Genomic DNA, 16,814 nt, shown 5'->3' with positions numbered 1-16,814 from the left:
ATAATCAAGCCAGTAGTGCTAGCATATTACGTTAATTGAAACATCACAATGTAATTGGACTTTTTATGATCTAGCTCTGGCCTCTATCTGCAACCCTCAACTCTCCCCTTGGAGTTTGTACGTAGTAGAACCACTGCTTCTAGTGCCCCGAGAACCTCACGCTGTCCATGACTTCCTGCCTTGAGACATACTATTCTCCTCGCCTCAAATGTCCCGTCACCTCAATTACCTGAAAAATTCCTTTGAAATCTAGCTAATACCTCTTCCAGTAAACCCTCCCTAATTTTCCTATGACAATGTTAACCATGCTGTCCTGTGTACCAACCTCTGTCTTTTATATAAAAATATATTGTGGGGTGCTCAGTCGGTCAAGCATCTGCCTTCAGCTCAGGTCATGATCCCAGGGTCCTGGGATCGAGTCCCACATCAGGCTCTCCCTGCAGGGGGAGCCTGCTTCTCCTTCTATCCTTCTCCCCTGCTTGTGATCTCCCTCTCTCCTTCTCTCAAATAAAAAAAAAAAAAAATATATATATATATGGCTCATTCATTCCTTTAACATTAAATACTATTCTTTTCAGGCATTGGGTTAAGTACCGGGAATCAGAGAGTCAAATGACACTTTTGGAGAAAGAGGACTTCATGCTAAAGCATGGACATAAGCAAGCTAAGTGCCAGTTGTACCCCACAGCTGACATAAAGTATAGGTTTCGAGAGGTTGGGGCGGGCGAGAAGGCATGCTAGGAGAAAAGTGTGATAGGGCATTCTGATTCAGCCCAAATTTAGGACTCAGAATTTATCTGTTCATGGAAAACAAGAGCTGGCAATGCAGCTGGGCATTTATTTGAATAAATGTCCGGGATGGGGAACAGGATGGCGTCTGTTCAGCATCTTGGACTAATTTTGAGCCTTTGTGGGAGGAGGAGTTAGGACCAACGCTGAGAGAGTTGTTTGAAAAGACGACTTTGAGCTCCTCTGGAAGCAGAGAAAGGCCATTCTCCTTGCTTTCACGCAGAGCCCAACCCTGCAGCCGGATTGTGAATGGTAGCTTTCAGCACACTGGCGGGTAGCCCCCTGCGCTGGGGAGACTGGCATTTTCACAGAGGGCCCTGTCAGCACTGGCAGTGGCAGGCAGGGGTGTAACGCCCTTCAATGGCTTCATGAGTAGAGGGCGTTGAAGAACGGGAACTGGAGCAAGAAAGGAAGAAAAGGCTGGATGCTGCATGCCCAACCATGGCTGACCCACTGGCTCCTGAACCTACGGAGACACACCTGCGGCCTTCCACTTAGCAGAGGGGCAAGAGTGTGAACGCCATCGAGGCTACCGGTAATCTTGAATTCTAACCACACGCTATTGAGTCCTAAAGACATCTGAGTTAACATCTTTACTTGCTATTAGGAAGCTGTGCCTCATTCATCTTTCTGGTTCGGGTCCTAACACAAATCCTGACACACAGTAACTGCCAACAGAATATTTATGGATTTATTTAATGAAGGAGCTAAAAGGGGTCAGAAAAGGGAGGGTGGGGACTATCATATACACAGGCACCTGAATAACATAGGATGATTTGTTCCTGATCCAGTCAGACCCAGAATATGAAACAGACATGGAATCTGCCAGCATTTGTGGGAGGTGCGGAGACAAATTCCGTGGCAGTTAGAAAGCAAGCTGGCTGCCAAGATGGAGAAGAGGCAAAATTTAGTCTTGACCTTCCATAATCCTAAGGCTCCCAAAATTCAGGGGAACCGGAAATACCAAAGGGTGAGGAGGTACCTAATTGTAGGTCAGATGGGAGGAAGAGGACTTACTTAAAGGCGGGCCTAGACGGAGTGTCCTAAAGATAGAGAAAAGATCACCCTGGGTAGGGAGAGACATCCACAGATCAAACCCACATGGGGATCCTTAAGGGAGAGATGAGTTGGAGACCCTGGGGATCAAGGGTGATCTTTTTGGTAGGCAATATTTCCCTCATCTTTGTAGCCTACCCTCCCCGTCAGCAAACATCTGAATGTCACGATGCCACCCCAGAGACGGCAGCAGCATGTGGATCAGACACACATCTACATCCGAATGTTCTGTGGCAGCCTGTGTGGTTTTGGTCTCCTAATGTTGATCTGCTCAACCCCACTGAGCTGGGTGCAATTCCTGGTGATCAAGAATGGCCTTGAGCTCTACGCAGGACTCTGGATCTCATGCAGCCATGAACTGTGCTGGAGCAGCACACCCAAACCACCCTGTGAGTGCCACCGAACCAGGCCCCACAGTTCCCAGAGGTTTCAGCCACGTTGGCTCTTTGTCTCTCTTCCTTCAAGATCTCTTTACCCTCATCTCTTTGAGTCCAAGACCGGTCTCAGGCAAATTGTGAATGTAGTCATGCTTTTCCTAGGTGTTCTCAGTGTACCCTTTCTCCCTCTGACTCCTGGTTGCTTCCTCTCCCAGCTTAGTAGCTGATACTCTCTTTACTCTCTGGGAAGAACTCTCTGGGCCTTTATAAGCTGTCACTGCGAAGCAATGTGGTGAGTATTCTAATGTGGCTGTAGAAATACAAGTAGTTGATCAGAATTGGGAAACAAAGTGAAGTGTCTCAGCCTCCATCAGATTTAACTTTTTAAAATTTTTTTCTTTAAGATTTTATTTATGTATTTGAGAGAGAGAGTGTGACAGAGAGAGAGCACAAGTAGGGGGCGAAGGAGAATCAGACTCACCACTGAGCATGGAGCCCCATGCGGGGCTCGATCCTAGAACCCTGAGATCAATGACCTGAGGCAAAGGCAGATTCTTCACTGACTGAGCCACCCAGGCGCCCCAGATTTAACTTCTAAGGTCAATTTGTTCTTCTGCTAACAGTAGAAGGGAATACAAATGCATGTCAGATATGCGGTATAACAAATGCCAGCTATTTAGAATAAGTTATTAACGTCAAATTTTATGTGAATTTAGGTACATCTAAAAATGCAATACAAAACATTTAAAAGTAAGTTTATAGGGCCAGAAGATACTATATGCATGAGGTTTTTTATTTTATTTTATTTATTTATTTGACAGAGAGAGACGGAACACAGGCAGGGAGAGTGAGAGAGGGAGAAGCAGACTTCCCACTGAGCAGAGAGCCCGATGTGGGGCTCGATCCCAGGACTCTGGGATCATGACCTGAGCTGAAGGCAGATGCCTAACAACTGAGCTACCTAGGCACCCCTATAAGTTTTTTAATCAGAACCAAAACTTAGAGGAAAGACATAACTACACTAAACAGTTTCCCCATCATCCTCAAAAAATACATTTACACAGAGAAACAGGTATTGTGAAAGAAAACATGTCTCCTTGTCAGACAAGCAGGGGCCCCAGATGCTGGAGGTGGGGTTGGGGGTTGCACCTAGGCTCCACCCTGAGCTAGAGCATCTACGCTATGTGGAGCTAAGGAGCAAGATCTTGAGATGAAACTAAAATCGAAGGCAGGCATATAATTCAATTGCATTCTTCAGCTTCAAAGAAAAACTAGGGAAAATATTTGCAACAAATATGAAAGATAAAAGGATAAATGGCATTGATATTTTAAAAAACATATTATTAATAAAAAGGTGAATACCCCCAATAAATAAATTCTTAATAAACAGTTCACAGAACAGAAACTAAAAATGTCTAATAAACATAGGAAAAATCATTTAACCTTAATCGATCATTAAAGAAAGGCAAATCAAATGAACAACGAGATAGGATTTTTCAAACATGACATTAGCAGAGATTTTTAAATGATGCACAATGTTAGACACTCTCATACACTGGGGACCATAAGTGGGTATAACCAAAGCAATATGATTATGTGTATCCAGAGATTTACACTCGCGAATTCCATTTCTAGAGAAATTCTAGGAATTCATGAGTGTAAGATACAGGCATAAAAGGAGTAGAAGATATAGGCATAAAAATTGAGCTGCAATCATATGTATGTAATTGTGCCCAGGCTAAAATTCAGGACTTGAGATTATTATTTTAATGTCTAATGAGTCAGAATCTTGGAATTTGGGGGAACGTGGGTGGCTCAGCCAGTTAAGCAACTGCCCTTTGGCTCAGGTCATGATGCCAGGGTCCTGGGGTTGAGCCCCACATCAGGCTCCTTGCCCAGCAGGGATCCTGCTGCTCCCCTACCTGCCACTCCCCCTGCATGTGTTTGTTCTCTCTCTCTCTCTCTCTCCCTGTCAAATAAATAAAATCTTTTTAAAAAATCTTGGAATTTGCCACAATAGCAAATAGTTTATTTCTTGCAGCCTGGAATTCACCTGAGGCCAACTGTTAATGATTTAGAGAAGGTCAACTGAGTCCTTTAAGTACACAATTATAAGTCAAGTATCTACCCTATTTCCAATGTTCACTAGTCCCAATTCTAAGTAAGTAGTCTGCAATACAGAGCTCATAATGAATTCCCCAAATGTAATGAGTATGTCCAGGTCTCATCAACCTGTGACAATATATTATCATTGCCCCAAACATTATTATCCAAATTCGAGAACTTTGAATTTTTATCTACTGACAGCGAGAATTTAGCCCCCTTTTCTATGGTAAATCTGTCATTTCTAAGAGTTTCATGGGGACTCTCTCAGGTGTTCTCAAGAATATGTGTGCTCATGGTCTTGTGTCCTGGACTCCCATGAGGCCACTGTGGCTCTGGCTCTGACTTGACCTGGTTCTAGATGACTGATGGCTTCTCTGCTGTAGTTGTTGCTAATAGAATGAGGAAGAGGTGGGGAGTAATAGACACCATTCTTCACTTTTATTCCTAAGTCTCAAGTGTAGAACAGACCCTTCTCTTAATTCTCCTATAGCACAGGTGAGATCAGACCATAGAGTAAAGGAATGTTTTGGCGCAGAGGATAACTTGAACCATCTGGAGGACTGTAGGGAAGCAGGGTAGGTCTTTTAGTCAAAGCACTGGGGCCTCCAGAGCCAGGCCCTGGGAACCACTGCACGTGAGACACAGCCAAGCTGGGTGGGGATGCTTGATTCTGGCACTCCAGTGGGGTCACCAGGAAACCTGAATCCTCAGCCAGTTTCACAGCCTCCTCTCCAGGGTGCTGGTCCCCATCCACGAATTTTTCCATTCCCAAACCACCTTCTTTTCCTTGAGTCTGGGGAGGTTTTGTCTTGCCTTTGTGTGGTTGGAATGAAGGTGTGATGTCAACAGCGTGGAGGTTATATTTGGCTAAATAAGTCAGTCAATCCCTCAGCAGCACCTTTTTTATCCATATCCACACCCCACCTCCACTCACTCAGTCTAGCTCCTTCATGTTAAAAGGAGCCTGATCCTTTCGGAGCACTACCTCCCTAACCTGGCTTTGATTTTTGCTGAAGGACTTAGGATGCAGTGAGAGGAATCCCACCCCCAAATCTCTTTGGTACAGCGGAGTACCAGGTGCTTGGCCTTTCCTATGGCTGGCTTCTCTCCTATGCTTCTTCCTTCTCACGTCATCTTGGCTTCCTCCACTGATTCCTTCCAGAGTGTCAACACCTGTAAAGGAAAAGAGCATCTAGTGTTAACTAAGCTTATTTGTTAGAGTAAGAGCAAGGTGATGTATAGCCCTGCCCCTCTCACCTTCCAGAACCTCCAGGACAAAGTTTTACTTTCATAACAGTAGGAGATCCTGCCCACCAGTTACAAACCGCCAAATGGTGAGTGTTCTCAGTTCGCTGAGAATCGTTACTGCTTTCTGGTAGAGTCGTATTCCTTGCAGTAGCTTTTATGTCCTACCTGATGGTGCTCTGAAGTACAGAATCACTGACTGCGATGACCCTGAGGACCCTACTGAGGATCTTAGCAAGCTTTTCAAACATTCAGATCTCTCTCTTCCCCTCCAAACTGAAATTGACATCCCCTCTCTTCCCAAGGCGTTAGCTTCTTTGCCTTCAGTAAACTGGGATGTTTGCCTTGCTTTTTCCGCAACCCAAGTCCACATCCAAGAATATGACTAAGGAAATCTTCAGAAATGTTTGGATAAAGATGACGTAGGTGGGTGTTTCTTATATCTAGGACACTTCTCTTTCACTGGACCAAAGCTTCTTACCGAAAAGTAGGGCCTTTTATAACTTAGGTCCTAAGATCTTGGAAACTTTGACAAGTAAGCTGCTGGCTTTTGGTCTTAGAGGAGATGGAGGCTCAAACTCAGCTTTAGGATGTTTCTTTTATTTTGCTCAGTGAATAAGAAAAAAAAAACTATGAAGTTAAACAAATGCACCCATTTTATATAATGGAGCCAAGTGTTTAGTTTGGTCAGATAATTAGTTTTGTATGATTATAACTAGTTGACTTGCTTCCTTGGGAAGTGAGACTATTCTATGATGTAAATCTTCAGTTGTTCCTTTGGGGGTGTGAGTGATCATGTTTATGTAGTTTCAGGAGATGAGGATCTAAGAGAAGATTGTAAGAACATGAAGGCAAGTTTTCCCCTCATTGGTGGAAGAAAGACTAGACTGTAACATGTCTTAGACAGGACTTGGACTGGGTATCTTAGTACACTTTTATGTTGTATTTCACTTGAACTAGCATAAGCTAAAGAGTGAACCTATTTATGAAGATTCAGAAGAATCTCATAGATTCCTAAGGGCAGGGAGTTTGTTGTCCCTTAGGAGATTCCAGAAGAGACTGGGATCTCAGACGAAGAAAAATCAAGCCTACCACTCAGTCTCTTTAGAGATGCTTTGACGCTCATCTTTGTTTATACTTTGCTTTATCACTACAGCTCAGTTTTTCCTGTTTACTAGTATGCAAATGCCCAAAAAGTTATATCTCTGTATCATTGGCAATGTATCTATCTTCTTGGTTCAAGAAAACAAAGTACTATATATGAGGAAAGTAGCATCAATCAGTCTCAAATCCAAATTTCCAAGCATAAGAATCAAATTAGTCCAACATAGGTCAGAGTTCCTTCCTTTTTCCAATTAGCTATGGTCGGGGGACTACAGGCAAAGGGCCAGGGCTATAGGCAAGGGCTGCTAGGTCCTGTGGGGGACTGTGGGCTAAATACCAGGAATGCTGCCTATCACACTGGGCTTCATGCAGCTAAAAGCAGGCTGATGGTTCTGACTGGCTACATATCTTGCTAATTCTGTGTGACCCAGGTTTCAGGAAATGCGTTGCTCTTGGGTTATCATTTTTTTAAAGATTTTATTTATTTATCTGCCAGAGATAGAGAACACAAGTAGGCAGAGCAGCAGGCAGAAGGTGAGGGAGAAGGAGGCTCTCCGCTAAGCAGGGACCCTGATGCGGGGCTCAATGCCAGGACCCTGAGATCATGACCCGAGCTGAAGGCAGATGCTTAAACGACTGACCCACCCAGGCACCCCGAGTTATCTTGTTTTAATGTGGCTAACTTGTTTTGGCCACAGAACAACTCACCTCTGTGGGTAGGCATGTGGTTTCCCTTCATTGACTTTACTATTATCAATGATGTTAGTAAGGGGTGAGTTCTAGAGAAGAAAATGAGACTTAAGAGGCAGATCTTAATCTGGGATAAGCTTTAATATATTTTCTTCTCTCTTGGTTAGTTGGAAGCTGAACTAGGATTCTCAGGCATAGAAGTGCTTAGAGAATTTTCAGTGGTAGAGACGAGCTGGCCCCTGCTACCCTGAGACAGGAAAGAAGCTAGACAAGGAGGCACCCTCTAAAGGATACTGAAGAGATTGCAGGATCTGTAGCATCTCAGAAGAGCTTTATTTACTTGCAATTGTGTGTTATCCTTTATTTCTTTTTTAAAAGGCTTTTAATTTAAATTACAGATAGTTAACATACAGTGTTATATTAGTTTCAGGTGTCCAATATGGTGATTCAACACTTCCCTACAGCACCCAGCGCTGTCACAACACGTGTCCTCCTTAGTCCCCATCACCTATTTCACCATCCCCCACCCCCAACCACCTCCCCTCTGGTAACCTATCAGTTTGTGTTCTAGAGTTAAGAGTCTGTTTCTTGGTTTGCCCCTCTCTCTCTCTTTTTTCTCTTTACTCATTTGTTTTGTTTCTTCCATTCTATATATGAGTGAAATCTTATGGTATTTGTCTTTTCTCTGACTTATTTCACTTAGCATTATACTTTCTAGATTCATTCATGTCATTGCAGATGGCAAGATTCCATTGTTTTTTTTTATGGCTGACTGATAGTCCACAATAGATGGATGTAGAAACACAGATATAGATATGTACACACAATATAGATAGATGTGTGTATATATCTATATATCTAGATCACATCTTCTTTATCCATCAATCAATGGTCATGGGCTGTTTCCATAATTTGGCTATTGGTAGATAATGCTATAAATACTGGGGTGCATGTATCTTAAAAAATTGCTGTGGAAGTCAAGGGAAGGATCTGTTTCATATTAGGGAGGTTGTAGCAAAAAGTAATTTTTGGCATGCCCCTTCTTCTCTCTTACCAACATCCAGTCTGCAGAGAGCAGAGATCTTGAGCCAGGAGGTGAGGGAAGAAGTGTTATGGTGCTTGGGTAAGGGCTTTGGAGCTAAAGACCTTTTAAGCAGACCTCTCCCTGAGCAACCTCGAGGAAGGGTCTTGAGGAACTCTCAGGAAAAAAAAAAAAGCAAATAGAAGATATTTTTAGGATGTTAAATTCCTGCAATCCAGTAAATTCAAGCTTGAAATCATTACAGTATGGGAGTTTAAGTAAATAGGACTTCACTTTGTAGTCATAGGCTAACAAGGCACATGCAAGTCAGATATATTTAAAAGAGAAAAAACAAATAGAAACAAACTACAAGGGGCACCTGGGTGGCTCAGTGGGTTGAAGCCTCTGCCTTCGGCTCAGGTCGTGATCCCGGGGTTCTGGGATCGAGCCCCGCATCGGGCTCTCTGCTCTGCGGGGAGCCTGCTTCCTCCTCTCTCTCTGCCTGCCTCTCTGCTGTCTGTCAAATAAATAAATAAATAAAAATCTTTAAAAATAAAAAAGAAACAATCTACAAGTCCAATAATGGTTAAATCATTAAGTGAAACATGTTAATATGATAAATTAAATAAAATTAAAAATGATGTTTACAACAGGTGATTGGGGGGGGCATCTTACCATAGAATCTTAAGGAAAAAAATCACTTGATTTTTAGTATCATATCCACTATGTACAGAGGATAGAAAAATACTGGAAAGAAATAATATAAAATGCTAATAGTAGCAGCCCTTGGTAGTGGGATTGTAGCTGTTTTTCTTCCTGCTGCTTGGTACTTGTCTAGCCTTTCCAATGCCTATATTAAACATGTATTACTTTTAGAATTAAAATTAGGAATAAAATGTTTTAATCTGTGTCGTGATGTTAGAGTCACACCTTTTAGAAACTAGTTTACAGGGGCGCCTGGATGGTTTAGTGGGTTAAGCCTCCACCTTCAGCTCAGGTCATGATCTCGGGGTCCTAGGATTGAGCCCCGCATCAGGCTCTCTGCTCAGTGGGGAGCCTGCTTCCCCCTCTCTCTCTGCCTGCCTCTCTGCCTACTTGTGATTACACTCTCTGTTAAACAAGTAAATAAAATCTTTTTTTAAAAGCTAGTTTATATATAAGTAAATGGGTTAATGCAACCAGAACTATTTGTATATCATCTTCAGTTTTACAATAAAGGCTTTACCTTCACAGTAAATAATTACAATTATCAATGAAAAACTGGGAAGTAAAATCATTACTTATGCCCTGGTTGCCACATGGCGAACTCTGCTTCATCCTCCTTAGTCCTCACGCCCTTCTCTAAGCCTCTGTCTGGTTTTCTTAAGAGAGGTCCCCTGCTGGACTAACCAAGCCTTCCCTTTCTCCTCCTTCTTGGCAGATTACCTTCAAATTTCCAGGGCTTTCTTCCTCATCTCTCTCTTCTCCATAGTCGTTGCCCTTGCCTGGCTCATCAGCTCTTGCCTGCCCAGAAGAGGAGGCTTAACCACCAACTTGGATCTGAAGGTCTCCATGCTCAGCTTCATTGCAGGTACAAACCTAGATTGGCAAGGTAATACCAGAGTGAAACTGTCAAACAAACCAAGTTTCCTGGTGGGGCTTTCCCCCTCTCTTTCTTGTCCCTTTCCTCTTCTTTAGTATCACATCCAGTTGCCAGTTACCTGCCCTGTTTTACTGTATAAAACACACCTCAAGGTGACTTAGCCCAGGGGAGAGGTAGAAGCCCCTTTCTCTTTCCCATCTTGGTCAATCCCTAAATTTAAATTCTGCCATACATATGGCATCTGGAAGCAGAAGGAGAGTTGGGGGTGATGGTCAAGGCAGACTAGACACTGATGCATTGTGACATCTTTTCTTCTGGTCCTAGCCATCTCCCTGCTCCTCTGCCTCGTCCTATTTCTGGCACAGGTTCACTGGCATGCTAAGGATGCCTTGGAGCCTGATTTCCTATGGGCCTATCATATTAATTGGTGGAGTGACTTCTTATACACGTTTTCTGGTGAGTCATTCCCCTGCCTAATGCAAGAAGGATAGAAGAGGAAGTCCCTTCTTGAAAGGGAGGTAGAGTCTGGGTGAAATAGAAGCACTGACTGTTCCTATTTAGAACATTCATACATGGAGAAGCAGCATGATATGAGGAAAGCATGGATTTTGGAGTCTGGAAACCTAGATTTAGCAATCTGTTCTACCATTAACTGAGGCATGCACAGGTTGAGCAACTTGCCTGAGACTTTACAGAAAGTTGTGGAACTATCAGCTATCATTGAATCCAGGAGGTTCAAGCTTTGTCTTTACCATGTAAGAAATACTGTATTGCAATGAGAGCACAGGAGGATAAAGAAACTGCTGAGGGAGAGGAGGGTTGGTTCTTAGAACTGAGGAAAGCATGAGTAAGAATTTTAAAAGTCAATAGACTGTCTCTGTTTTGAAACTCACCTCAAATTCTTCTCCTTTAGGGATCATCTCCTTCCTCAACTACATAACTTTCAGATTTCCTTCCCTTGATCGAAATGTCAGTGCAGTTCCCAAAGAGCAGTCAAGGCTGGGGGTTGGCCCAGTGACTACAGTAGTACCTGATGAAGATGAAAGTGTAAGGTCTGATAAGGAATCTACAATTGAGGAAGAGAAAACAACCCCAGAATCAGAACTGTCATGGTGATAGCAAAACCCAACTACTACTTGCCTTAAAAACGGAGGAGAGGCTGAACTGGAAATGATGGTGCAGATTCTAGGAAACTCTCCTAATATCATGTCCATGTTACTGAAGGCGAAAGCATTAAACCTGCTGAAATGTGTTTTGTGTGCACTGGATCTAAAATATGTATTATAGTCATAAATAAAATAATAAAAGTTTACTTAAGAAAAAATTTCTAAGAGAATACATCAGTAGTTAGGGTCATGAAGGAAAGAAACTAGCAATGGATACAGTGTGTAGATCAGAGATCTCTTTGGGCATCAGGGATCTTACAGACCAGAATGATTCATGGAGAAAGATGCCACCTAATTATACTTGAAATTTTCTTTTTGTGTGTGACCTTGAGCACACTCAGGGTGCAAGACATTTAGTTAATATTGTTGAATCTGAATTGCAAACAATGGAATGAATACCAGTGGAGATAATACCTACCATCCAAAGAAGCTGAAGGGTGCTTGGGTAGGGGGTGGGTTCTGGGGAATCCGTGAGATCCATTTCCTATGAGGATTGGTAATTTGAAACCCTTACAGTCTTATTACATGAACCCACTGCTTCTCCCTAGGTGGGGAAATATCTTACCCAGGCCCCCACAAGCTCTCTGAAATTCTACACAGAATTTATGTATGCACTCTTCTGTGAAGAAAGCCACAGACTCCATTAGATTCTTCGTAGGCCTGTGACTCTTTCGATTCCTTGGGCATCAATTTTGTTTTAATGAACCAGATGATGCTGAAGGACTCTCTTCAGCCTAAGTATATATGTGAACCAAGTTGAAAGATTTTTTTCCATGTTTTATATACCCAGTAAAACTAAGTGAGGGGGGCTGCCGATGATTTCAGGCCACCGCGTAAGTCTTTGGATGGTTAAAGATCCTTTTCAACCCCAAACCAGATTCCATGCAGAAAGTCTCTGACATTCACTTTTTTAAAATTCTTTTCTTTTCAGCGTAACAGTATTCATTGTTTTTGCACCACACCCAGTGCTCCATGCAATCCGTGCCCTCTCCAATACCCACCACCTGGTTCCCCCAACTTCCCACCTCCCGCCCCTTCAAAATCCTCAGATTGTTTTTCAGAGTCCATAGTCTCTCATGGTTCACCTCCCCTTCCAATTTCCCTCAACTCCCTTCTCCTCTCCAGCTCCCCTTGTCCTCCATGCTATTTGTTATGCTCCACAAATAAGTGAAACCATATGATAATTGACTCTCTCTGCTTGACTTATTTCACTCAGCATAATCTCTTCCAGTCCCGTCCATGTTGCTACAAAAGTTGGGTATTCATCCTTTCTGATGGAGGGATAATACTCCATAGTGTATATGGACCACATCTTCCTTATCCATTCTCTGACATTCATTTTGTCCTTTATTCCTTTAGAAACTACTATTATGACTCTACTGGTTCAGGTTCCATACTTCTCCTCCCCAAATCTGGCAATGGAATGGACTAAAACGACCAGTTTCACCCCTTGCCGCTCTTAAAGATAAGCTTTTGGGTCCTTTCGGTTTAATTTAGAGATTTATTGGTAACCTTTGTAGAAAACAAACATAACAGACATGGAGCAATTATGTAGTTCCTTTTTTGTTTGTTTGTTTTTTAAAGAGAATTTTACTTGAGTGGTTCTTACAATTGATGTAGTTTTTATAATCCTGGTCCCTGATCAGGAATACACAAACATTTCCACATGGTAACTGAAAGCCCATTAAATTAAATTTTTTTTAAAGATTTTATTTAGAGGGGTGCCTGGGTGGCTCAGTGGGTTAAAGCCTCTGCCTTCGGCTCAGGTCATGATCCCAGGGTCCTGGGATCAAGCCCCACATCAGGCTCTCTGCTTGGTGGGGAGCCTGCTTCTTCCTCTCTTCTCTGCCTGCCTCTCTGCCTACTTGTGATCTCCATCTGTCAAATAAATAAATAAAATCTTTTTAAAAAATATTTTATTTAGATATTTATTTGAGAGAGAGAGAGAGAGAGAGAGAGCATGGTGGGGAGGGGCAGGCTCCCCACTGAGTGGGGAGCCCAATGCGGTACTCAATCCTAGGACCCTGGGATCATGACCTGAGCCAAAGGCAGACACTTAACCGACCGAGCCACCCAGGAACCCTAGATTAATATTTTAGCTTTTATTCCTAAGGATAAGAGTTTAGCAGCACATGCATGTGTGCACCCCCCTTAGAGACACACATGCAAACACATATATACTGGCACTGCACTTTGACCCTGTCTTAGAAAACTCTTTCTCCATGTTGGCTCCTCTTCCTAGCAGGTGACCTTAGTTATAGCAAAATGACCTGTGCCTCCTTACTTCAAGGGGCCTCATTTCAGAGGCTCCTCAGGCAATTCCAGAGCCTTTGCAAGAACATATATCTATCGAAGTCCAGCTCCCCTTCCTCCCACACCCCTCATTCACTAAGTATACCCCACACATTGACTGATGAAGAGTTTATTAAGGTCACAAGCTTTATTTATAATTCAGTTTGAATACTTTACTTGTAGGACTAAACTGACAAAAGAGCTAAGTGTTCATGACTCTTTAGGAGATGGAAGTCTTAAGTGGGATGAGAAGAAGGAAGTAGGTCTGAGATGCTAGATTATAAGAAAATAAGCATAGGGGCACCTGGGTGGCTCAGTTGGTTAAGCGACTGCTTTCAGCTCTGGTCATGATCCTGGGGTCCTGGGAGTAAGCCCTGTGTTAGTCTCCTGCTCCTCGGGGAAACTCCTTCTCTCTCTCCCTCTGCCTGCTGCTCCCCTTGCTTGTGCTCTCTCTCTCTCCCTCTTTCAAATAAATAAATAAATATTCTTTAGAAAGAAAGGAAGGAAGGAAGGAAGGAAGGAAGGAAGGAAGGAAGGAAGGAAGAAACCTCTCTTTAAAAAATAAAAAGAAGAGGAAGAAGAAGGAGGAGGAGGAGGAGGAGGAGGAGCAGGAGGAGGAGGAGAAAGTAGCCATAAAGGCTGTGACTTTTAGCAGAGAATGGGTAGTAATTATAACTAAGCTTTCTACTTTGCAAGATCATTATCTTATAAGAAAGAGACAACCTTTCATTGCTCCTTTAGAAGCTGAATGCTCTATTTTCTTCTTTCTCTCTTTGCTTGTAGAGAATTCCTTTAAAAGCTTAGGTGAGTTTCCAATAAGATAGCTCAGTAAATCACCCTTCTGATATCTTCCCTCTACTAGAAACACATTGCATGATAGATAAAGTGGAGGGGAGAGGGAGAGGGCGTGGGAGAGGGAGGCAGGAGGTGGGAGGAGAAAGGAGGGAGAGAGATACAAGATTGAGAAGTATAGCCAGGTTAAAACAAGACAAGCATTTTCACAAACCAGAAAAATAACCCAAACACAAGGCTGTGATTTGACTTAAGCCATGGATTTAATGGGCTCTAAGTCCTAAAGCTAGCAGAAGTGAAAAGGAAGATAGCTCCTGTAGAGTGAAAGGAGTTAAAGTACATCTCAAGACATGGACTAGAGGTAAGTTTACCATTCTAGCTCAAACTTGGGACTTATGGAAAGCCACCAAGCCCTGACTGGGGCTGTAGCTTACTTGGAACCACATTCTTGAAGAGGTAAAAGGACACAAATACAACCTTGCTTAACCAAGAAACCCATTGTTTCATAACCAGATGTGTGATATTCCCTGACAATATAGAAGAACAGGAAATCTGAAATACCATATTGTGAGAACTGATTCTGGACTGGGGCACTTGGCTAAAGTAAGGAAACCCCAAAACCATTAAATTGAATGAGCATAAAGGGAGAGAAAAAAAAGAAAGAAAAAAGGCAACAAAAAAATTTGTGTGCTTGCAAATAGGAATTCCAAACATGTAAAGAAATGTTAAGAAAAAAATTCAAAGTCAACAATCAAAATATTAATTCACTTCAGATTAATTTGCAGTATAGTATATGATAGAGGCTTTAAGTGTTCTTAGGATATGTAAAGAAATATATGACAGAATCATAGATTACAAAAAAACAAAGACTCCAAACTATGAAACAAAAATATATGGAAATAAAACAAGAACAGTTTCAGGGTGCCTGGGTGGCTCAGTGGGTTAAGCCTCTACCTTCAGCTCAGGTCATGATCCTGAGGTCCTGGGATTGAGCCCTGCATTGGGCTCTCTGCTCATCGAGGAGTCTGCTTCCCCCCCCACCCTTCTGCCTGCCTCTCTGCCTACTTGTGATCTCTGTGAAATAAATAAATAAAATCTTTAAAAAAAAGAACAGTTTCAAATGAGAAAGAACCCAGTAGAAATCATAGAAATGAAAAATATAGTAGTTGTTAAAATAAAAAAATCTAATAAATAAAACCCTTGACAGTACACTCAACAAAGAAACTTTTTATTTTCCGATATATCTAGAATATTTCATCAAATAATATGTCTGAAAGTTTCAACAATATTTTTAAGATAAGTTTCTTTTTCTTTTTCTTTTTTTTTAAAAAGATTTTATTTATTCGACAGAGAGAGAGCAAGTAGGCAGGGCAACAGGCGGAGGGAAAGGGAGAAACAGGGTCCCTGCTGGGAGCTCTATCCCAGGACCCTGGGATCACGACCTGAGCCTGAGCTAAAAGCAGGTCCTTACTTGACTGAGCCACTCAGGTGCCCCAAGTTTCAACAATTTTAAAAGGCTATTAATCAGTCTGTGTTACCTGACCACAATGACATTAAGTTAGAATTCAATAAAAATAATAATTTAAAAAAATATTCTCTGTGTTTTATCTAAAAATGCTCCCTAAAAAAATCTTGTGTAGGGCACCTGGATGGCTCAGTGGGTTAAAGCCTCTGCCTTCGGCTCAGGTCACGATCTCAGGGTTCTGGGATCAAGCCTCAAATCGGGCTCCCTGCTCAGCAGGGAGCCTGCTTCCCACTCTCTCTCTGCCTGCCTCTCTGCCTACTTGTGATCTCTGTCAAATAAATAAAATCTTTAAAAAAAAAAAACAAACATAAGTAAAGAGGAAATCACAATGGAAATGACAAAATATCTGGGAGAACAATAAAAGAATTGCTACCATAAAAGCCCACAGGTGCATTTATTTAAAACAAAATAAGCATTAAAAATAGTTTAAGGGGCGCCTGGGTGGCTCAGTGGGTTGAGCCTCTGCCTTCAGCTCAGGTCGTGGTCTCGGGGTCCTGGGATCGAGCCCCATGTTGGTCTCTCTGCTCGGCAGGGAGCCTGCTTTCCCCTCTTTCTTTGTCTGTCTGTCTGCCTACTTGTGATCTCTCTCTCTGTGTCAAATAAATAAATAAAATCTTTTTAAAAATCGTTTAAAATATATGATTATACAGTCAACTCATGAACTTGAATAACTAGACAAACCAAAAGGAGAAGAAAGAAAAAATTTAAAGTAAACAGTAAAATATGAAAAGGTTTTTAGGCTCTAACAACCTAATACCTAATTCTTTGGAAAACAATAAAATGAAAGAAAAACTACCAGCCAATTTAATTAAGAGAAAAAAGAAAAAGCATAAATAAATAATTTCAGGAATGGTAATATATTTTGTATATATATATATAAAACATTAAATTTTTTTTAAGATTTTATTTATTTATCTGACAGACAGAGATCACAAGTAGGCAGAGAGGCAGGCAGAGAGAGAGAGGAGGAATCAGGCTCCCCACTGAGCAGGGAGCCCGATTCAAGGCTCGATCCCAGGACCCTGGGATCATGACCCAAGTCGAAGGCAGAGGCTTTAGCCCACTTTAA

General features: G+C 42.1%; 1 protein-coding gene across 1 annotated transcript; it reads left to right on the top strand.

The window, feature by feature from the left end:
• Positions 1-1,670: 1,670 nt before the first annotated feature.
• LOC111153381 (transmembrane protein 202-like) lies at positions 1,671-11,215 on the top strand. The gene is made up of 5 exons (XM_022512376.1): positions 1,671-1,759; positions 1,979-2,234; positions 9,809-9,958; positions 10,295-10,426; positions 10,884-11,215. Exons 1-5 carry the CDS (start codon positions 1,679-1,681, stop codon positions 11,084-11,086), a joined length of 822 nt encoding a protein of 273 aa, XP_022368084.1. The 5' UTR covers positions 1,671-1,678; the 3' UTR covers positions 11,087-11,215.
• The last annotated feature ends 5,599 nt before the right edge of the window (positions 11,216-16,814 follow it).

This window comes from Enhydra lutris, unplaced genomic scaffold (assembly GCF_002288905.1).
Source record: "Enhydra lutris kenyoni isolate GAN:26980312 unplaced genomic scaffold, ASM228890v2 scaffoldscaffold31, whole genome shotgun sequence".
Lineage (NCBI taxonomy): Eukaryota > Metazoa > Chordata > Mammalia > Carnivora > Mustelidae > Enhydra > Enhydra lutris.
The sequence above is the reverse complement of the archived record's forward strand: the minus strand, read 5'-3'. Positions and strand labels throughout refer to the sequence as shown.